Below are 24,307 nucleotides of genomic sequence, written 5' to 3'. Positions count from 1 at the left end.
CACGCACACGCACACGCACACACTCACTCACACACACACACACACACACACGCCTTGTTTTCAAGGCCTTAATTGGCTGCTGACTGAACGTAAGCCACAGACACCGCAGCCCTTCCAGGACTGGACTTACGTGAAACAACACTCATTTTTCAGAAGGGATCAGTTCAGCCTTTTCCACACACGCTGATCTGGGCGAAGATATGGACGCAGAAGACTGATCCTGGACCAGCCGATTCAGGCAGGAAGCGCTCGGAAGACATGTATGTGCAATCGCGGAATTCCCCTCCCCCCCCCCCACCCCCGCCCTGGTGGCTCTGGAATGGGATAACGTCAGAAGGGAAACACTAGAGAGCGACTGACAGGACATGCACTTAGAAAAAAACAAAACAAAACAAGACAAACAGGAAAGGGGCATCCGCGAAAAGAGGGTGTTTTTAATGGAAATATCCTTCAGGGTACAAAACCGTGGAAATTCACGACTGTCGCCTTCCAGTGAACATTGCATTATGCTGCATTGCGCTGTATTACACATTGTGCAACTCGATTATCGACCCTGTGGCCCCTCCAGGACTGGAGTTAAACCTACAGACGCTGCGGCCCTCCAGGACCGGAGTTAAACCAGCAGACGCTGCGGCCCTCCAGGACTGGAGTTAAACCAGCAGACACTGCGGCCCTCCAGGACTGGAGTTCAACCTGCAGACACTGCGGCCCTCCAGTTCTGGAGTTAAACCAGCAGACGCTGCGGCCCTCCAGGACTGGAGTTAAACCAGCAGACGCTGCGGCCCTCCAGGACTGGAGTGTGACACCTGTGGTCTGAAGTCTTGGGCCCGGTGCCAGATGACTGCTGAGAAAGGGCTGGTTTACTGGAAGCCCTCAGCCTGTGGTTAAACGCACAGCACCTGCAATCAGGGACGCGATCGCGAACAAACGCCGCCGGGTAGATGTGGCGAGAGACGACGCCTTCTCCTTTCCCCGACTCATTTCCCCTGGAAGTCCAAAAGCACCACGCCAGCGAGATCGAATCCAAAAACCCCAAAAATGTGTCCCGAGCCTCTGACACACGCACCTTTTATTCCCGCCCCTCTGTGAGCTGAAAATAAAAATGGCTTTTTGTCCCCGAACAGAGACGGGAATAAGCTAGATACGTATGTCTTGTATTCATACAGCACTGAGAATTATATTTTTAAAATACAATAAAAAAGCGAAAAGCACGCTTTTTCAACTGACGCTGGAAAAAAAAATGTGTTCGACATACACAAAACCCACAGACGCACACACAGAACACAGGTTTTGTGTGTGCGTGTGTGCGTGTGTGCCAGAGCGTTCCCAAAAGTGACACAAATTCAGCGCAAACAAGGCTACCCATGAGTTATCGATGAGTGATATCGTCTGAACAGTCATAACAGACGACCTCCGCATTCGCCATCCCTGGCTTTCCTGAGAAAAGGAGAAAAGGGGGAGACTCTTCATCCCCTAGACACACACACCAGTTCACAGGAGTCTGGGCTGGCCCGCAGGAACCTGTCAGCTGTCGAGTCAGCCAACTCACAGACACCTGGAGGACACACCTGTGTCTGCACACACACGCACGCACGCACGCACGCACGCACGCACGCACGCACGCACGCACGCACGCACGCACGCACGCACGCACACACACACACACACACACAGGAAGCAGCCTGGCTCTTGAAAACAAACCAAGTCTACTGGATCATGTTGGCGAGGCAGCGCCTATAAATCCTGAGATCTTTCAACAGCTGCTGAGCCCAGAACCCTTCAAAAAAGCTCCAGACCAAGCGTTCTTTGTCTTTTTCTTTTTTTCAGTCCACCAGTCTATGGTTTGTGGAATTTAGCTTAGGAGCGCAAACCCTACACGCTGAACAGAAGTTCCCCCCCCCCTCCCCTTTTCTGATTTTATTTTAATTTTTTATTGTTTAGAAGGAATGAAATGACGCCATTTCGCTCACTGTCTGTGATGCAACGACGGGAGCGGAATCGCGGTTTTGTGTGCAGACAGGCGAAGCAAAAAAAAGGCCAAGCAGCGCATCCAAAGCCGCATACTAAATGGCTTATTTAACACAGAGAACGCGATTGGGCCGCTTCCTCTTCCAAACCCGCATTCTAACACGGCCCAGGAGCGGCCTATGAAGACCGTGACATCACTGTCACCTGAAGCAGAACTTCTCAAAGCAATACTGCAATGGTGCAAATGTCCGGCCATCTTGTTGGTCCAGAAATCTTCATTCTTTATTACATTTAGTTGTTGAGTCATGTTAAACTAACATTTTAGAGCCAGGTTTTTCTCAGCAGTCAGAGTAGTTCGTTTTCATGAAAAAAATGGCGTTAATGTCCATCAACGCGAACAGCTGTACACCAGAAATATACACTTGTGAAAACATGTGTTTTTCCATTTAAACTCTTTTCTCTCTCTGACTGCCCATCACTCTCTCCCACTCATACACACACGCATGCACACACACACATACGTACGCACATGCACACACATACGCACACACACACACACACACACACACACACGCACGCACACACACACACGCACACACACACACGCACACACACATACACACACACGCACGCTCACACCCACACATGCACACACACACACACACGCGCACGCACACGCATGCACACACACACACACACACACACACAGGAAACAGCCTGGCTCTTGAAAACAAACCAAGTCAACTGGATCATGTTGGCGAGGCTGCGTCTATAAATCCTGAGATCTTTCAACAGCTGCTGAGCCCAGAACCCTTCAAAAAGGCTCCAGACCAAGCGTTCCTCATTAGCTCAAGACATTTAGAGAGAAAAAAATGAAAGGAGAAGTGAGAAAAATAAAAACAGCGCTGTCTAAAAAGAGAGAGAGAGAGAAAGAGAGAGAGAGAGGGTGGCATACTTTAAAAAAATTTTTTTTAATTTAGTTAATTTCATAGATAATAAATATTATGTTACTGTCATTTATGCTGTTATTGTTGTTGCTGCTTTTTTGTTTTTTATTTTTAATTATATATTCTTACCGTGGTTGACTATTGTTATCACTACGCTTTGGCAATATGTATTTTTAAATATGTCATGCCAATTTCATGCCAGCATTTGAATTTGAATTTGAGAGGCAGCACAGGAGGAGGGAGAGAGAGGGAAAGAAATATAAAGAGAGAGAGAGAGAGAGAGAGAGACAGCTGGCTATCAGCTGATACAAGCTTTGACAGGAACCCAAGTGGCCAGCGGAAAACTACCTGCCCAAACACAGAGCAGGACAGGGACAGAAAGAGAGAGGAGGAGAAGAAGAAAAAAAAAAAAAAAAACTTTCCCTGTGGCTGACAGTGTCATTCTGCAGACAGATTATTCACGGTGTCTGCAGACAGAGGACTACATGTGACCCCTGTGTGTGTGTGTGCGTGTGTCTGCAAGCATGCGAGTGTGTGCGTACACCTTAGAGTGCGTGCAGAGATTGAGAGTGTGTGAGAAAGAGAGAAAAAACAGCCCCTATGGCAGTTCAGCCGAAGGAAACCCCTCCCATCCAAACTCCACCGCCCAGTCTACGCGCTGTTTGTATTGGAAGGGGTTGGTTGCCATGGCGCTCCACGCCCATCGGCTCCGTCGGTTCCTGAGTTGCGGGTTGAGGCGTGGCGCTGGGTCTCTCTGTGCCCGAGCCCGCCACAGTCACCCGACAGGCCGATACTGGCCGGGACACTGGGCACAGTCACAGGGCACAGGTCAAAGGTCATCTACCGGTGAGCGGCGGTGGCTGCTGCTGCTGAGCTCTGCACAGTCTGATCCCCACGGCAACCACAGTCACCCGACAGGCCGATACTCGCCGGGACACTGGGCACAGTCACAGGTCAAAGGTCATCTACTGGTGAGCGGCGGTGGCCGCTGCTGCTGCTGCGTCAGCTCTGCACAGTCTGATCCCCACGGCAACCACAGTCACCCGGCAAGCCGATACTGGCCTGCACACTCAGCACAGTCTCAGGGTCATGAGGCACAGGTCATCTACCGGTGAGCGGTGGCCACAGCTGCTGCTGCATCAGCTCCATACAGTCTGATCCATTACATCACATTACAGGCATTTAGCAGACGCTCTCACCCAGAGCGACTTACACAAATTTGTCCATAGCATTTACATTGCATCCATTTATACACCTGAATTTATATACTGAAGCAATGCAGGTTAAGTACCTTGCTGAAGAGTACAACGGCAGTGTCCTACCCAGGAATCGAAGCTAGGGCGTTTCGGTTACAAGCCCATTTAATTACCCACTATGATCCCTACGGCACCCACGCACACACAGCTTCCTCCGTCACATCTGCCGTCTGGTCTGGATGGCACGAGGCTAAAGGGCTAAAGGGCACCAGGGCCAAACCCGCAAGCTCTTTTATGGCCAGAGAGAGCTGCTGCTGCAGCTGCTGCTAATGCTGCAGGGCCATAAACAGAGAAAAACACACGGTAGTGCCGTTTGGTGTTCAGTTTTCACACTAAAGCCACCGGGAAATTCAGACCGACAGGCTGACATTGTCTACGGTGAAATGTCCAGCAAGCAGTCTTTAAAAAATGGTTTTGCAAACATTCACAAAAACACGAACACAGCCCAGGGAGAACATGACCTGCATGTCAACTGCAGAGAGTTATGTGTGTAACTATGTGCTACAATCTGGGGATTTTCCAGTTCAAAGGGGCTTTGGCCCTTAACCCTTTGAAGAGTTTTGGAATGTTTTTTTTCAAAATTCTAAGTCAGTGTTCTAGAATTCCACTGCTTTCAGTTACCAGTAGCGATTGTTACATCAGCATTAGAATGTTCAGTAAAAAAAACATTCCAATCACACATCTGTTATCTTACACTTTAAAGGGTTAAGTGTCCCGCAGTGTGAATGGGGCGCTAGTGTTCTGGTTGAGCCATTCACCTGCTGACTGAGTCCTGTCAGCCCAGAGCAGTTGAGTCGCGAGCGGACCGGAGCAGGGAGCGGATAAACTACCCCGGGCCTTTCTCCGACAAAACCTCCCGATCCACGGGGGAAATTCTCAGAACGGAAGCTTTCTGCTCTGTCCCTGCCGCTCTCCTCTCCCTGGAACACCGGCTGTCTGGCAGTCGGAGGGTTGCCGGTTCGATCCCCCGCCCTGGGCATTTACCATTTACCAACACCAGCCCCTGGAGCTGAAGGTGCAGGAGTTTCAGTTCTCGTCGCACGGTCAAAAAGAAGACTGATCCCTTGCGGTAAAGTGCACAGACGGCAGCGAGACTGCGGTGGCCGTGCATGTGTTTGTGCTTCGCTCCACTCCAGACAGCGGGCTGTGTCACCGGGAGACGGCACGCCTGCACGCTGGCTGAACCTTTTCTCACCACGCACCGGGGAGACACAGGACATTTTTCACCGATGAGATGGCAGAGAGAGAGAGTGCCAGACCCTGCTGAAGGATAATTTCCTTCAGACAGGTAAAGAATGTGAAGCCCGTGTGCACGGTAGTAGCCAGAGGAACAGCTGGTGCTGTCAGACCATGAAAAAAACAAACAAAAAAAAAAACTTCCCCAGAATTGTGCTCCACTGTCTCCACCTGCTGGTGAGCAGTGGGTAGTGCATAGTCATATAGGGCCAAGGGTTGAATGACAAAACGAAGCTCAAAGCGAGCCACTCTTTGCTTCACAACACTCAGTTCCCTTAAATGAGGCGATGACCCTTAGGTTCTGTGTTACCCACAATGCATCTGGGCTGCCTGTGTGCGTGGGATTATGCTACAAAGGAAGGTGGGAGAAGCTTGGACTGAGAGGGAGAACAGTAAATAACGGATCCCCCCCCCCTCTCCCCCCAGCAACGAATCCCCACATCTGAGGGACATCCAAAAAGCAAGGACTGCGCTGATTGCTTTTCAAAGGAAGACAATATAAACACCTGTGTATATGTGTGAGTGTGCGAGTGTGTGTGTGTGCATGCGAGAATGTATGCGTCTGTGTATGAGAGTGTGTGTGCGTGTGACAGAGTATGTGCATGTGACTGTGTGTGTGTGTGTGTGTGCGCATGTGAGAATGTGTGTGTGTGTGTGTGCGAAAGAGAGCGTGTGTGTGTCTGTGTATGAGAGTGTGTGCGTGTGAGAGAGTATGTGTGTGTGTGACTGTGTGCATGTGCGGGTGTGTGTGTGCATGTGAGAATGTGTGTGTGTGTGAGAGAGAGAGTGTGTGTGTGTGTCTGTGTATGAGAGTGTGTGTGCGTGTGAGAGAGTGTGTGTATGTAAATGTGTGTGAGTGAGAGAGAAACAGTTCACAATTAAAAGCACCCCCCCCCCCACCCCAGCCCTACAACCTCCATCCTAATCTCTTTATGTAATCTCACCCCGTGACCCCGAGAGCACCAGGCAGGATTTGTCAGAGCTCCGCTCCCCCCGCCCCCCCCCCCCCCAAGCGCGGGACCCCACAGACCGGATTACTTACAGAGCCCAGCGTCCAGGGTGCACTTAGAGCGCTCTCCTCTCTCTCTCTCTCTCTCTCTCTTCCTGACCCGCTAACGTTCCCCATAAACACAGACCCGCTCGTGACTAAATCTGCGCCCTGTACGCTTGGGGGGGGGGAGAGGGGGGGGGGACCACCGCCGATATAAAAGAGCCCGGCTTTGAGGGGGAGGTTTTAAAGCCTCATCAAGAAAAGAAAAAAAATAGCCGCAATGCATTAGAGCCGGCCCCTGGATCTGATCAGGAGGGGGGAGGGGCCAGCTCACCTGTTTCAGCATTTGGCTCCTCCCCCTCCTGCCGGGATCGTCACACTTCGTCGCCACGGTTTCCATCTAAGGCAGACCTTCTGAACCCCTCTCTCCTGAGGCCCCCCATGCTGGTTTTCCATCTCTGCCCATCTCTTCTTCACTTAAGGTTTTTTTTTCTTTCTTTTTTTTTTTTTTTAAACAAACAAAGTAAAAACGTTTAAGTGCTCTGATGGTGTGGCCCTTTTAACATAACTCGAACCCGGCTCATGCATCACTAAGCAGCGCGTTTTATTTTTGGGTCCGTATTTTCCACCCACGTGTCCACGGCGCTATTTCTTAAACTGTATTTATATTGGGACCCAAATTAGAAATACTTTCTAGAAGTGCCTTCCAGAGACCAATCAAACACACACACTAGCATAGCCTAGTGGACTACAGACTCATTCCGGGACCCACCTCATACACTCCTAGTTTAAGAAACACTGGTCCACAGCATTCAGCGTGCCAGTGCTCACTTACAAATACAGTGCAAGTGTGTCAGTAAATAAAACAGACATAAATAAAACAGTAAGTCCCACAGACATAATTACCTATAAAAATATCACTATATAAAACAAGGGCATTGATTTCTGATTATACGGGGGGGATCATAATTTTTTGGAACAGAATCATAGCATATGCTATGCTGGCTGGAGGACTGGGTTTGGGAACAGTTTGAGATTTCGGTCACACGCTGATGAGCACAGTACGTGTTTTGTTGCGATGGAACTGCAGTTTTCCCGGTTTTGGCTTCTTATTGAAATTATTACTGACGGCCGCACACTGGTGTACAGAAATAATACAGAGCCACACAAAGAAATCTGCTAAATAACAGCGTCTGACTCGGTGACCTTTGCATGAATTTAATCTCTTGTTTTTCCCTCCTACCCCCCCCCCCCCCCGATCCCGTTTCTCCTTCCATCTCATACCTCCCTCTAGTTCTCGCCATTCTGAGGCCTGGGGAGAGGCAGAGACCAAGGAGTGGAGTCACAGGAACGATACACCCAAACTAGGAGCCAAACTGGGGAGCGTGAGGTGGACCACTCCATCTCCGGCTCATCCGCCAGTTCAACTTCACAGAACCCACTCCAGCTATTCTCACACTCCTTAAAACCCAGAAAAACCTATGTGCTAAATAAGCATTAACACACACATGCACGCACGCACACACCCGTAAACACACACACACACACACACACACACACGCACGCAGACACATGCACATGCACAGAGCGTGCATGCACACGTACACACACACACACACACATGCATGCATACACACGTACACACACACAGACACACACACACATGCATGCATACACACGTACACACACACACACACACGCACACACACATGCATGCATACACACGCACACACACACACACACACACACGCACACACACACACGGATCCCAGCCGGACCCTGCTTTACTCCAGAGCCGACGCGCTGGGCATCAGTAGAGACGGCCGACGGGCTGCGGACCCCGCCCCCGTGACCTCTGACCTCTGACCTCTTACCTTGGCGGCGCGGCGGTGGTCGGGGCAGTCCGGGTGCTGGCACAGCGCGCTCTTCTCCTCCTGCGCGAACCTCTCGTCTGAAAAGAGCAGAGGGGCGGAAGGGTCACTCCCCCGAAAAGCTGCGCCGACCATCGGACGGATCATTTCCATATCAAAGAAGCCTTCACTGGCGTAACGCAGAGGAGTGCGGCTGAAATGTCACCACAACACAGCCAGTAACAACGGCAACCGTTAGCATCGTACTTAACACCACAGCTAGCCGGCTCTATACAGATACATCATGCAATTCTCAGCTTCTTAGCATCGGTCCTGGTGATCAACTGAGTGTTAATCAGTTTAACCTTCAGGGTCCAAGTTGAACTATGCGGTTGTTCCCTGTACTTGGACCGGTACTTCTCTCTAGGGTTCTCGTCATACTTGTTCCTGGTTATGGTTATACACTTTGTTGTACGTCGCTCTGGATAAGAGCGTCTGCCAAATGCCTGTAATGTAATGTAATGTAATGTAATGAACCATATTACACGCTGATCCTCAGGACATTGGAGCTGTGGACCAAACAGTGTGTATTTAGCTGCAATACTTGTTGTGCTGCTGTGCTGTGCTGTGCTGTTGGCCATGGGGCTTATTGTCAAGGAAGGGGCGGCAGTGTAGCACAGTGGGTAAGGAGCTGTGCTCATAACTGAAAGGTCACAGGTTCAATTCCTGGGTAGGACACCTTGTCGTTGTACCCTTGAGCAAGGTACTCAACCTGCATTGCTTCAGTATATATCCAGCTGTGTAAATGTAAAATGTAAAAATTGTGTTAAGAACGTCAGCTAAATGCCAGTAATGTAATGGAATGGATGATTAGTCACGTTTTTTTTTTCTTTTCTGCTCTCCAGATCTACAACATTCGAGCCAAATATACGTGACTCTGTGGAGACACACCAGGAACACCAGACCAGGAATGAGAGAGAAAAGAACCAAAGTGCCGATGGTGAAAATTCCTGGTCAACACTGCGGTGCATTCCAGCAGAGGAGACAGAGAAGGGTGAGAAACAAAAATAAACAGATAATAAAAGGGATGGAGGAAAGGGAGGCAATTAGAAAAGAGAGACAGAGAGGGAGAGGGAGGAGGGGAGAGAGAGAGAGAGAGAGAGGGAGGGAGAGAGAGAGATAATGAGAAAGTTCCCATCCTCCTAAGAGAGGAAGGGAGATGCATGACCCTGGCAGCACAATACCTTTCAGCCTGCCAGTGACATAACTCATTCATTTATTTATAAAAAAAAATAGTTTACACTGTCAAACTAATATTATTACCACTCCAGTTGTAATTGTAGTTGTATTAATTACTGTTCATGCATTACTGGTACTGTTACATAACTCATTTTTGCATGATTCTTGTTTGCTTTGGCAATATTTACTATGTGTTTCCTGCCAATAAAGCACATTTAATTGAACTGAGAGACAGATATATATATATATAGGGAGAGAGAGAGAGAGGGACAGAGAGAGATGCAGAGAGAGAGGGAGAGAGAGAGAGAGAGAGAGAGAGAGAGAGCTGGAGGGAGGGAAAGCAGCACAAGGCCAGTCTTTGTAAGAGGGGGAAACAGGCCGAGGTGCAGACAGAAACACAGAGGGGGAAATGCCCTCGCCAACCAACACAGACATGGGAACGAGAGAGAAACGCAGGGAGAGAAAGAGAGGGAGGGAAAGGGCGAAGGAGAGCAAGGAAGAGGGCAAGAGCACGAGTGGGCAGAGGAGAAAGAAAGAGCGAGGGTCTATGAAAAAGGAGGGCAAGAAAGGGGGGGGGCTGGGGGGGCGGAGGTGCTCAAAAGCGAACAATGCTAGAGTTAGCCGCTGGCGGAGGGGGTGTGTGTCAGAAGACTGGGGTTCGAGAGCAAGAGTGGAGGGATGTGGAAAGATCACAACAAAAGATGGAGGAGGAGAGGAGAAGAGAAAAAAGATCAAAAGGACTCCAGGAGAACAAAGAGCTGACGCAGGGCTGGTGGCGGGGAAAGACCCGCGTGAGAACCTGAGAGGGTTAAAGAGCGCACATCGCCTGAGAACAACTCCGCCACGGACATCTAATCGAGCCGAAATTAAAAAAAAAATTAACCCTAACCCTAACCCTAACCCAACTCCGCCACGGACATCTAAACGAGCCGCCATTTTTATTTTCTTTTTTAATTTTTTTTTTTTACAAAGTATTGGACGCTCGCACTACACAGTAAACACTGGACCTAACTACAACACACTCTGTATATTTCTCTCTTCGTACAGTTCCCGCACCCGATGAAGGATAAAGTGTTGTGCATATCGCATGAGAACAACGGTGAACATCTAAACAAGCCGTTATTTATTTATTTTTTATTTTTAAGTATTGGACACTCGCACTAGACAAGTAAAGCCTGGACCTCACTACAACACTCTCCATATATTTCTCCCTTCGTATCCAGCTCTGCACCCGTTGAAGGATAACAGTGAGCGTTTCTACTTGGTGATGCCGAAGACAACGAAAGATACAGACGAGGAACATTCAGTTCAGGGGAAAAAAGGCAAAGGATTGTTATCGGCTGAACGAAAGAGTGAAACAGTCCGGTAAAGAGAGAGAGAGCTGCTTAGAGGTCTCCCAGGTTACAGCCGCTACAGGGCTGCAGGACAGCGGAGTTCTTCCAGGAGCGTTGGGCACACCTTATCAGAGAGAGATTACATAACACGAAACCCAGAAACAATGACATAATCTGAGCAAAGCAGGCACAAGTTCTCCGGCCGCCCTGATAAGTCAAGCCTAAGGGGTCTCCTGGCAGCACCGCCACAACATGCTGCAGTCGCTGCGTAAGTAAAGTACACTGGGTCTACATCGATCACAGTGTGCTGACATCACTCAGTGCAAATACAGCGCAATGCACTCATATCAATCACTACGCAAATTAGGTGTGTTGCACTTGTATAAATCACTGCACAAATACAGTGCAATGCACTTATATCAATCACTACGTAAACAAGGTGTGTTGCACTTACATAAATCGCTGCACAAATACAGTGGAGTGCACTTATATCAATATCCGAGTAAATCCAGTGCACTGCATTAACATCAAACACTGAACAAATAAAGCACACAGCGCTGATTTTCATAGCAAGGCATTCTTTCGGTCACTGAACAAACGCAGAACACTAATTTCTCACAGAATGACCGGTATAAAGGCAAAAGACATAAAGCTTTATGAAGGCTTACAACGGGCACTTGCATGAGACTTGTAAGTTGAAAGATCATTTTTTTGCAAAGAGAATGCAGCGTACAGGAAGTGGAAGCCCCACTCCCGGGTGCAGTGAGGAAGAAAGTGAGCTGGCCCCACAACCCCTCACCCTGAGATGGGGGGGTCACTGACCCTGACCCGTGACTTCACGAACCCCAAAGGGTGTCCTGCTGCGGAGGGTTATGACCGGAGGCCTGGGGAGAGAGGAACCGCTGCTTTTTTTGGGCTTTTTTTCTGCTCCATTCCTACTCAAATATGGGTGTGGTCAGGGTGGACGGGTCTCAGAGCACCTCTTCTAGGCAAATGGCTGGTACGAGGACTGAAGGGAACTGCAACGCTTCAGAGTGCATATTTGAGGGAGCCACTCCCCCGGCTTTGGTCTTCGGTTTGGAATCTGGGCACCTCGTGGGCAGTTGCCTTGGCGATCGGCAAAGGAGCTGGCATTTAGCACGCGGGCTGCAGACTTAAGGTGGGCGTGGATCCCCAGGGGGAGCGACACCGAGCTCTTTGTTAACCGCTCGCTCACCCGTCATCGCGGGATCCTCCTTAAGAACCCACGCCGACGACAGAAACCGCCGTTTAAAACGAGCGTTTAAAAAGAAGTACGGTGTGCTGCACAAAGGCTGGAGAAGTTTTTTTGCCATTTTTCTCCCATTTTCTCCCCAGTTTAATCGTTATACCAATTCCCCGTGTGTATCACACTGTCCTGGTCGATGCGCTACCCTCTGTCGGTCTGGGGAGGGTGTAGACTACCGCATGCCTCCTCCGATACACGTGGAGTCGCCAGCCGCTTCTTTTCACCCGAGTTTCACTGGGAGAGCGTAACGCTGTGCAGGCGCCCCCGCCAACCAGTAGGAGTCGCTAATGCAGCGATCAGGACTCGTACCCTCACCGGCTTCCCACCAATTGTGCTCGTAGGAACGTCTGACCAAGCCGGAAGTACCGCTGCCAGGGATTGAACCCGGGGCTCTGCGGTGGTAGGCGAGTGCTTATACCTCTACACTACCCAGACGGCCCAAGGGTTGACACTAAATTGCACAAAAAGGCCACTCGCGTGTTATGCTGGGCTTAGATTGCACCAACCCCCCAAAAAAAAAAAGAAAAAGAAAAAAAGATGACACGCTAATGACTCAAAACCAGAACCCCCCCCCCCTTCCCGACCCTGCCTGCCGCCCTGTTGCCATGGAGAGGGGCGGTGGCATGCGGGAGTGGTGCACATCTGGAGCTGGTGAGCCCTAATTGCAGGGTGCTCACAGCCCCACCCAGCACGGCTGGCCCAGGCCTCTCCCTTCTCCCAAAAACAGATCTGACCAGGAACAAGCTAACACACACACACACACACACACACACACACACACACGTGCGTACGTGTGTACGTGCACGTACTCGCACACAAACACAGACATGCACGCACACGTATATGCACACACGTGCGCACACACATTTATATATAAACACACACACATACACTGGCACATGCAGGCATATGCATGCATAGACACACACACACACACACACACTAGCCCTAGCACCAGGCCTTAAGAACACAAGAAGTTTTGGGATTGAACTCAATGTACAACACACTGGGCAACATCTGTCCTCCATTTAGCAGTGCCTGAAGGTCACGCTCTCACCACTAGGGGTCTCGTGAATTACAGCTGCCCTTCCTCACCAGCTACCGGAGATCAGGTGACTTCATTTTTTATACAATGTTTTTTGGTGCTGGGGTGCACTCTGAAACCAAGTCCCACTGTTTACGGATAAATTCTATGAACCAAAATTTATGGTGTGCCAGCTTCCTTCGTCACAAGCAGCACGCATCCCATAATTCCTCAGGGCCGTGCAGTCACCACGGACACCTCTGACTTGCATTAGGCCCTCCCAGGGCTCTTTCACTGCTGGCTTGGCGCAGTCGCTTCAGGTGTGAACGAGGGAAGGTGAAATGAGAGAGCATGTGAGATTCGTTTCGGGATTCTGACGGGCCGTGGGACGACGTCAGGCCCTCTGTCCCGCTCCCCAGCCCCCCTGGAGGGTGCAGCCAGGGCAGGCTGGGTTAAACTCAGGCCCTCTGTCCCGCTCCCCAGCCCTGGAGGGTTAAACTCAGGCCCTCTGTCCCGCTCCCCAGCCCTGGAGGGTTAAACTCAGGCCCTCTGTCCCGCTCCCCAGCCCTGGAGGGTTAATCTCGGGTGAGAGGGCAGCTGTTTGCAGAGCCTTGTGTGATGTGAGGCAGCTGGTAATGACAGGGATGGCGTAGTGCGGTGTAGCTGGGTGTGCCACTGAACCTGACTCAGCGCTCTCTCTCTCTCTCCCTCCCCCTCATTCGCCCTCTCTCTCTCTCTCTCTCGCTCGCTCTTTCTCTCCCTGCAGCTCTCTCTCTCCCACAGCCCCTCTCCCTCTCTCTCTCTCTCCCCCTCATTCGCTCTCTCTCACTCTCTCTGTCTCTCCCCCTCATTCGCTCTCCCTCTCTCTCTCTTTCTCTCCCTGCTGCTCGCTCTCCCATGCCCTCCCTCTCTCCATTTCTCTCTCTTCCTCTCATTCGTTCTCTCTCTTACTCACTCCCTCCCTCACTCTCTCTCTGTCTCTCTTTCTCCCTCACTCACTCGCTTTCTCTCACTCCCTTGCTCTCTCTCTTTCTCTCCCCCATCGCTCTGCCTCTCTCTCTCTCTCTCTCTCTAAAGTTCGACAGGCAGGAATTCCTGAGCTCAGCACTGCTGACTGAGCCAGTGACTAAAAAAAAAAAAGAAAGAAAAACAACAACAGGGTGAGCGTTCTCACACAGTGCACGCGATGTGGGACAATACACACCCTCCCCCGGACGTGCGTTAGGAGCTCACCCGCGTTTGACTGACTTTCGCTGTCGCTTGGAGAACAACACAGCGACAGGACACCAGGAAATACCCACTGGAAAACATCAGACCCTTCAGAAATGTACACACAGAGTAAATCATTCTCTCTGCCCCAAAGACATACGCACACAAAACACTCCACATGTGGACAGAAGGAGCAAAAAAACAACTATCAGTCTTTCTCTCTCACACACGCATGCGTGTACGCACGCACGCACGCACGCACACACACACACACACACACACACACAGACCAATGCCACACACAAGGACTCACTCACTTCTCACTTTCACCCCCATCACCCCCATAAACAATTAAACTGAACACATCTGTACTGTAGACCCTTAACTTTGCTCAGAGACCTTCTCAATGGACAGTGGGAAGCGAAGGATTTGCCACGGTCCTGAAGGTGAAAGTCACAACCACAGTGCATCACCATCAGCACATCTGTCACTGGGCCCATACTATTATACTAACCCTCCTTCCAAAAAACTCTCCCCCCTCCCCCCTCCACCCTCCACACCCATCCAACTTCTCTCCCCTGCTCAGGACCCCCCCACTCGTGGCTGCGCCCCCTCCCCCCCCCGCCCGCCCGCCATCCATCCCTCCATTCCCCGGCCGTTCACCAGAGCTCCTTTGCCTTGTTTAGGCAAAAAAAAGAGGGAACGTCGGCCAAGTGCACACGCACAGTGAGTTTAAACAAGCTTTGCAGGGAGGAATGCGGAGAATGGGGTGGGGGGGGTGGGGGGGGGGGCACTTGACTGTGGCACAGGACGTCCACGCACCGTTGCCTGTTTGTTTAACTCCCGGGGCGGGCTGAACACCGATTTCGGAAGTGGGTTACGCAACGGCCGTCTCCTGGAAGACGCGAGATGGATGCCAGAGGAGAACCTGGGCGCTCGGACCGATCGGGGTTGAGCGAGAGGCGCCCTTCAGTCTGTCTGAGGCCGAGCTTCACCATCACTCACACCCCGTGTGATGACATCACCAGATTCTGAAACCCCGGGGTCCTGTAGAGCCGCAGACAGCGTTCAGCGCCTCATTGATCGATTAAAAGCAGTGGACCACACAGTCAACCCACCCCACCGGCTTTCTTGGGTCTGAAGTGGTTCATGATTTTAAGGTGAAAACAAAAAATGGCAGATCCCACACCTCTCCAGGACTAGGTCCGTGGCTCTCCAGGACCAGAGCTGTGGAACCCAACAGGACCTTTGAAATGCACTTTTTTGTACGTCGCTTTGGATAAAAGCGTCTGCCAAATAAATGTAATGTAATGCAATGACCTGTGGCGCTCCATGGCCTGGGCTGGGGACCCCTGCAGGACCTATCACTCTCCAGGTCCAGGGCTGAGGCTGGGGACCCCAGTGGAAACTTCAGCTCTCCAGGACCAGGTCTGTGGCTCTCCATGGCCTGGGCCGGGTTGCAAACCCCTGTTCTGTGTGATCAGTCAGTGGCTGGAGCTCTAGGCTACAGCCCAGATGGCTCTGAACCAGAGTCCACAGAAGGCTTAAGACATCCACACAAGCTTTGCTTCCGGGTTGGCTTTCTTTGTGTATCATAAACCCTTTGAAGGGTAGGTTTTTTTTGGAATGTTTTTCAAGTCATACTGGCCTACGGGACAGTCCTGCTGGGACAGTATATGTGAAGTGGCACTGACCACAGACCCTTCAGCAGAACGACAGGTGTGGACAACCTCCGTCACAGTAGGAATCAGGATATTTTCATTCAAAGAAACTGAGCTTGATGCTGCGCGTTAAGCAGAGATCAGCCATTGTGCTGGGGCAGAACTCATTCCCCCCCCGCACTCTCAAAACAGCGTTCCACAGCGATCTCTTTCTCGTGCGACGCGCAAGGCCGCCGTTCAAACAAACAGCTCCGAACGGAAAGAGAAACCTGGAAAAACAGACGATGCAGAACGCACTTCCGACGTTCAAAAGGAAACCGCCCAGCTGTTTTGGAAAAGGCCATTTAACGGTATTTTATGGAATTTGGCAAACGGCACCTTCCTTTCATGGTAACTTTGGGGGAATAAACTTTGGGAAAAACTTCGGTTCACTTAAAACAGCGTTTACAAATAATGTGCTGGGAGAAGGGTTGGCGATGGTATTCTTTCTTAGAAAAAAAAAAAACTCCCCAGCCTGGACTACACAGGTCTGCGGAGAAAGAACAATACTGGGTTACTGTTCCACCTCCAGCTGAGCCAGTGCTAGTGGGCAGGCAAACACAGAGCTACTGTAGTTTCATAGACAGGAATGTGGACGCAGGCCCGATCTTCCTGGGTGACATGACTCCTGGCTGCCCTCACGAGAGGACAAAACTGTTTCAGTAGCATTGGCCGAAATTACTGAGACTAATTGTGCTGAAAATGGGGATGGGATGGGATGGGAGAGGAGGGGGGTGGGAAATCGAAGATTAATGGTGCTTACTGCACCCCGTCCCGTTCCAAAACAGCTCGCTTTCTGGCGTGCCGCGTGCCGTCCCATCTCCGCAGCATCAAGCACTGAGGGGAGGACGGATTTAAACGCATTCCTGCTTCCAGGTCTCAGAGTTATCTTCTCCTTCCCTAATAGCACGGAGGGTTCGTCTGTCGCCAAGAACATGCGCCCCAAGTCTCTCACCCCACTTTAAACGCACCTGACACGAAACAGTGCAGACATCCAGCTAAAGGACACGTTCTTTCAGTGACAGATATTTAATTTCTGCAGCTTTTACAGTCGCCTATTACCATACTAATCTCTCCCCCACCAACAGCACATCGTATCTTTTTCTTACAGGGCAAAGGTACGAAAATGTGTCCGTTTTCAAGGCACAATTCAGGACGCTCTCCAAAAACAATCCGACATCCACACAAAGCGCAAACTACGTCCTAATGTCAACAGGACTTGCAGCTAAATATCTTGAATTTAAAGTTACTTATGAAGCCCGTTGACAACTTATATCAATTTTACGAATACATACTGTACATTAATCCTTGACAAATCCTTGAGACATCAATCAGAGACACATTATTATCAGCAAAATACCAAGAGCAGTGTTCCTGAACAGAACATGTTTCTGGCAGCCTGGGACACAGGGGCTGATTAGGCTAATTCTTTTGGGGGGGGATGAAGGGGAATCAGAGCCCCCCACCCGACTAAGGCCCAACGGTTCTGACCCTTTCAGTCCACTGTGACCTTCACCCTTCACGGGTTTTTTCATGTGTCTGGGACCTTCTCAGAAGCTTTTTCATCACCCTTCCACAGCTCGAACAATGGCAAATCCATCACAGGACAAGTCTTTACCCCACTGCCGCTGCTTTGTAGAGGCCACCATCCCACCCTTTCTTTCCCTCTTTCACTTCATTGTTTCCCTCCCCCCATCCCCCCGCCATCCCACCCAACGCGCATAGTTCTTACCCACAAGGTCATGGATCACGTCCAGGGAGGAGGACCAGGAGTACCGTTCAGCTCCCAGCTCGGCCAGCGACGCCGGGAGAGTCTCCAGCTCGTAGGCCCCTCGTTTCTTCCAGTAGAGAAACATCGTCCCTGTCTGTGCGTCTCCAGAACCTCCGAAATCTCTTCCTTTCCTCACCGCCCCTCACCCCCCCCCACCCCACCACCGCCGCCTTCTTGCTCTTCGATCACCCCCAAACAGAGTCCTCACGCACAGCTACGCACACGCCTTTCCAAGAGCGTTCCATCGACGTCGCAACATCCGCAAAACGCATCGCCTGGCCTGACTAAAAACGCAACTACACCAACCCTAATCGCCTATCGATGTTTTGGAGAAACTTCCAAGTCATCCAAAAAATTCTCCCTGCAAATCGCACGATTTCCACTCAAACCCGACGCTGAGTGGAAATCAGCTAAATTCCCTACATTGACCTTCTCCTTCTATACACTTACTCCTGACCTTAAGCACGTCTAAGCAACAGCTCTGTGGACGATGTCGTCTCCTCCTGGTCTCTCCAGCAGACTAGCCTCCCAGCCCAGTAGACTGGAACATATCAACAGCCAGACACAATGAAGTCGGAGGCAGAGCGCAATCCCCTCGGTGGCTCTTCTGCGTTTTCCCGCCTACTCTCAAACTCTCTGACACGCGGAAAACAGACCGCGGGCTGTTCGCACCCGAAACGGGCCGACCCCCCCCCCGTCCGCCACGGTCTTTCCCTCCCTCCCCCGGAGCGTCCGTCCCGTCGCCCCGAGAAAGACACGCCTCGCCATTCCACGGCACACCTGCCCTGTTGGAGACCTTCAACGTGCGCCACCGCTTCGAACCCGCTCCGAAACCCAAAACTTTTCTCCGAACTTTCAAGAGTCCCCTCTCTCTCTCTCTCTCTCTCTCTCTGAAAACTTGAGTTTCTCAGCATCAACGCGGCGAGATCCCCAGGCAAGAGTGGGCTGGACCGCGACGGGGGATCTGACCTACTCCGTCAGACAAGCGCCGTATTCATGCGGAGCTGAGGTGCATGCTGGGACTGGGACGGGCGGGGGGGGGGGGGGGGGGGGGGCGGGGGGGGTCCGGGCCCCAACGAATTTGGAATTGGGGCGACACAAAGCTCTCTTGTAACCCACCACCTACGGACGAGTCCCACGAACCTTCTTTATGTTTCGACGGGAACGCCACACACTGTAAAGGCCTGGCATTTTTCTGCGTATACAAAGAGCCCACTATTTATGCACGAGGAACGATTTATTTCGTTTTTTATGAATAAGGCGTCGACGACGGAATGGCTCAGCTATTCGCGCGATGCAGCAACTTGGCGAGGCTTCGTTGGGACACACACATCCCGTCTGAGCCAAGGGGGGTGGGGGGTGGGGGGAAACACTGGTTCAAGGCCTACATGGAGTGGGGTTGGGGGTGGGGGGTGGGGGCGGGGTTCAAAATATTTCTGCTTTACTGTGAAAATTGAGAAGGGGTTAAAATCACAGAGGAAAGACGAGGCGGCCGACGAGGCCCCCCCTCGCCACCCACCCGTCTAATTTTGGGAAGGCAAATTAGAGCGCGGGACGGGAGGACGGGAGGATGAGAGGGTGGGAGCCGCCTCTGCCGCTCGGAGCGGGGCTGCGGCCATATGGAAGCGATCTGGGACAGCTCGCAGCGCAGGAGCTCGATTTTAATGAAGAGGCCGGTAGCCTGCCGCCACCGCCGCCGCCACCACCGAAGCCCTGAGAATGCAGATCCTTACGACACGGGCTCCAGTTTCTCCCTGAGTTACTGCAGGGAGAGGAGAGGCAGACGGAGACCAGACAGAGAGCCGGCCTGTCCGAGCCAGAGTGCGTCTAGCACCAGGACGGTCATTCTGGGCCACTGCCCAAGGAGCTCCGCGAATGCACAGCAAACACGCCTTTGCGTGTGCATACAAGAGTTATGCAGCCTTTGTGTATGCATACATTAGTGTGCATATCAAGAGCTATGGAGCCTTTGTGAATGCATCCAGTAGTGTACAAACAAGAGTTATGGAGCCTTAGCGTGTGCATGCAATAGTGTACACAGCAAGAACTATGCAGCCTTTGTGTGCGCATGCAATAGTGTACACAGCAAGATCTATGCAGCCTTTGAATGTGCATGCAATAGTGTACATAGCAAGAGTTATGGAGCCTTTGTGTATGCATGCAATAGTGTACATAGCAAGAGTTATGGAGCCTTTGTGTACGCATGCAATAGTGTGCATATCAAGAGCTATGGAGCCTTTGTGAATGCATCCAGTAGTGTACATAGCAAGAGTTATGGAGCCTTTGTGTATGCATGCAATAGTGTACATAGCAAGAGTTATGGAGCCTTTGTGTATGCATGCAATAGTGTACATAGCAAGAGTTATGGAGCCTTTGTTTATGCATGCAATAGTGTACATAGCAAGAGTTATGGAGCCTTTGTGTATGCATGCAATAGTGTACATAGCAAGAGTTATGGTGATGTGCAGGTCTGGATCCGTGTACGTGAGCATGTGCGTGTGTCCGCATGCATGCATGTGCGAATGCCTGCATGGTGACAGAGAGAGCGTGACCTGGGACCTGTACATGTTCCCTGGCCTTAGCCCGCGGTAAAGGGGTTAAATTTAGACAGACGGTGCCGATTACACAGACTGCCGTTAATTTGCCACCCATCTGCCCAAAACAGGCAGCTGTGGCCTCTGTCGCCAAAGGGTATCATAACATTTGTTTGGGTATTTTTAATTTGTTAACATATGGCCACTGACAATGAGTCAAATCTGCCGCTCAGCCTAAAATAACCCAGCATGGGGGCTGACTGACTGCACAGCTCTAATACTTCAGTCCAGACATAGACAGCACGATATTTAACACACTCAGAGTCAATTATCACAGGATGACATGAAGCTAAGAAAACTGAATGTCGCACAAACTTGATTGCAGCTATATCTGATCTTTCAAGAGATCACAACACTGATTCATCATCAGTGAGGACCGTTTAAGCCCCAGGCAGTAATCGAGTAGGTCCTCCGTGCGGGTGTGGTAAAAGCTCAACACTCCAGCCCATGGAGATGAGAGCTCCCAAAGCCATGGCCGCCTGTCTTTGTGTTTTCCTTCCAGCTCAGTGAGCTTGTGCTGACCCAAGCTGCGCAGTGCTCAACTGTGCTGTGCTGAACTGACCTGTGCTGCCCCAATCTGGCTGTGCTGTGCTGAACTGAAAGATACCGTTCAGAGCTGAACTAAGCTGAGTTGTGTTGTGCTGAACTGTGCTGAACTGTGCTGCGCTGAGCTTACCCAAGCTGTGCTGTGCTGAACTGTGCTGTGCTATACTGTGCTATACTGTGCTCTAGCAGCACTGCATGGCCGACAAATAAAAAACAGAACGGTGGTGGACGCGAGGCCTAGACACGACAACCTGCTACAAAAACCATTAGTCTGCCACGCACAGAATAAAATGTATAATCAAGTTAGCAGAGAGCAATTACAATCATGTCACAGAATGGGGCTTGAAAATAGCATAACCTTTCTTAAAAGGCTAGTGCTTTTACACAGGGAAACGCAGGAATACTATTAGATTAATGAACAGGCTTGCACAGCATTAACTATCATCTCTATGGGAATATATGGACTTAACTTCTTCAGTCATGATTGACTGTTTGGGACTATTTGGGGCTATGTCTATACGATGGTCTGGAGTTTTAATGTTTTTTTTTCCCCTCCCATAAATGAAAAATAATAGTCACGCTCAAAGCGAACATTAACCTTTCAAAGATCAAGGGAAATTAACTCCAACACCGATATTCCCAATCGCTGCAGACGAAGCGTAGCCAATCAGAGAGGCGGTGAGCAGTGCGGATGTGAGCCAATCAGAATGGCGTCGACACACAGCTTTCAAAAGAAAAGGCTGTTCTCCGCCTGAGGGGGAAATTACAGTCGGAAACTACGTCTCCCAACCTGCTCTCAGAGGAAAAATTACCCAGCAAGCCTCACTCCCGCTCGGATAACGTGTCAATTTGCCAAATCCGTTAATTGAAGCCCTTTTTCGGCAAAATTGCACAGCTGAGCGTTGTCTCCAGGGCGATCGTGACTCTTAAGTGTTCCTCCTTGAGCGCTTGCAACACAAATTAAACACACCTATCCTGCAAAGACGGGGGGCTACCGTCACGAAGAGAGAGAGAGGGGGGGCCGTTACGCTTCGTAAAAAAAAAAAAAAAAACGGCACTTTGGGAAGCAAGGTCTCTTTACTCCGGAGCGCCAGACGTTCCCAGACTCTCCGACCGCGAGAAGACGCAGAGAGAACACCCTCGGAGCTCGTCGCTCCATTAATTACCCCGCCAGGGTTTCTTTTGAAGGGGGGGGGAAAACTGCGGGTACCGCTAAGGGGAGGGGCGCGGTGGCGGAATTCCCGCCACGCACGGAGAAAATTAACCCAGGCGACGGCTCGTCTCAAAATGGCCGCCTGTCGAGGCTTGTCGTTCTCCCTCTATCTATGCGCTGCACTCTAGTAACCGGATCGGAGGGGGGGGTCCGATCTTACCCGGTGCGGGTGCCGGTGGGGGTGCGGGTTTGTGTTTCATCCCAGCACTAAGACAACCTGATTCTACCTCTCAAGGTCTTGATTTTTAGACCAGGAGTTAGTTAGCTAATAGTGCAGGGCTAACCTGCACCCACGCCAGTACTTTTTCGGATAAAACTGGACGCCTAATCTGGGGTGTCATTAGTAGCCTCTTTCCTGGGGCAATAAACCCCAATCAATTGTCTGTGCACTGAAGTGCCATACTGTATGTGTGTAAAGCTGTATCTACGGGGAAATTCAGTGTATGAGAGGCCAACGGTAATGCTCCACCTGGAAGAAACCCTCAGCCCTCAAGTCACAACACTCGTGCCTACAGTGCAGTCGGTTTGTTTACTATACTATTATCCTGGTGAAAAACATACAATTAAACTTCATGAAATATATACAATTAAGCCCCAGCCAATAATAGTTTGGAAAATTACAACAAGCCAAGAGGCGTCACTGATTAAACTTGTCACATCTCACTCTTTAATTTCCGTCTACTTATATCTGGAAATTACAAATAATGATACTGGAAAAATTACTGTGTCGGCTTGTCAAATTAAGACGACGGGGACAGAGAAGGGTGGTGTATATACATATATATATATATACACACACACATATATATATATTCATGCATATGTGGATTTATGCTTAGTGAATAGTAATCATTATTGTGGATTTTATAATAATTAGCAAAAAAATACAACAATATAAGTTATAGCCTTCATTGAGTGGAGACGACTGTAACATGGACAAACACAGTGAAATGCAGACAGCTCAACCCACAGAAACGGTCTTTTCCGTAGCCTCAGGAGGTCATTACCATATTCAGACACTGGTTTGACAAAAAAAAAGAGTATAGAACACTGCCAATTGACTCCAGCATCACTGCAGCAATGGTGGAACCCAGTATGGTCATATTCCCCTTGCCTGAAAGCCTTTCATTTTTATTTATTTATTTATTTATTTTTTTAAAATCAGGAAGTAAGGGAACAAAATGGTTGCACAACTGTGAGCCCTATTGACAGGAAATGACAGAGGAAAAAGAACAACAAAAAGAAATTAAAAGTAAAGAGAAACAGTGTACAGACAGACAACAGCCCCTCCCTCCCCCTTCTCCCCCTCCCCCAGGAGGACACATAAACCAGAAGCAGCACACAGCCAGGTCCCACAAACACAGACCAGACATCTGGTGCCAGATTAAAGCAGTGTGTTTAAAGCAGGAGACTTAAGACCCCATCCTGGGTCTGCACAGGAACGACAGGCCAATTTATATCTCTATATTAAGGGACTGTCTCCAGTCACCAACCCGGTTTAGCTTCTGTGGGTTAGATTCGATGTCTCCTGCAAACTGCAGTATAGTCCTCCGTCCACCAGGGGCTCCATGATGTGGTTGACATCTTCCAATCCTCCAATACTGTTGACAGTATTTCAGCAGGGGGTTAACCTAGCATCACACCCAAGACATTTAGGGGGCAGATTATGGCTGGGTTGCTCATTCAAAACTCGACGGAAGGTAAGCTCACTAACGGATGCCGTTTTAAAGCCAGTGAGATTCTTCACTCCTCACAATTCGAATCAAAATTCGAATCACAACTGAATTTTCCCACGTCAGCAAGGGTGCGCTGATGTGGCAAATCTATGTCTGGAGGGATGGTTTCATTCCACCTAAACAGTTAACCACCTGACCCATTAAACATAATTACTGAGGTACAACACCTCCTTCAGCCCTCCTCCCAGACATGACAGTGTCTCTTGGAAAACCTGCAGGATGTCAGCCCTTAAAAATTGTCTAAATGCCCCAAAATCCAAAACTGCAAGTTCATCAAGTGAAGCAACCATAACCAATTATCCATACACATGAGGTCATAGCACCACAAAAACAACTTTTTGGTGACATCACAAAAACTAAGCCTGTTGTTGTGTCATGTCTACAGCGTTAAGTAAGTCATTCCACTCACCCTTGGGGGCTAGAAAT

The 24,307-nt window shown here is 50.2% G+C and overlaps 1 protein-coding gene across 6 annotated transcripts in view; it reads right to left on the bottom strand.

Moving 5' to 3' along the window:
• The window catches only part of LOC118210610 (pleckstrin homology domain-containing family G member 5-like), a 75,173-nt gene that overhangs the window by 47,133 nt on the left and 3,733 nt on the right, over positions 1-24,307 (bottom strand). For 4 of the 6 annotated variants that reach the window (XM_035386919.1, XM_035386920.1, XM_035386921.1 and 1 more), the window contains exons 1-2: positions 17,754-17,928; positions 8,273-8,349 (exon numbers count right to left, since the gene is read on the bottom strand). In XM_035386919.1, coding sequence (XP_035242810.1) covers positions 8,273-8,349; positions 17,754-17,877 — 201 coding nt within the window. In that variant the 5' untranslated portion in view covers positions 17,878-17,928. Of the gene's footprint in view, positions 1-8,272; positions 8,350-17,753; positions 17,929-24,307 lie in introns of those variants that run through there. The other 2 variants (XM_035386922.1, XM_035386923.1) reach the window with 1 other exon arrangement.

The sequence above is a fragment of the Anguilla anguilla genome, chromosome 13, assembly GCF_013347855.1.
Source record: "Anguilla anguilla isolate fAngAng1 chromosome 13, fAngAng1.pri, whole genome shotgun sequence".
Lineage (NCBI taxonomy): Eukaryota > Metazoa > Chordata > Actinopteri > Anguilliformes > Anguillidae > Anguilla > Anguilla anguilla.
This window is presented reverse-complemented; position numbering and strand designations above follow the sequence as displayed.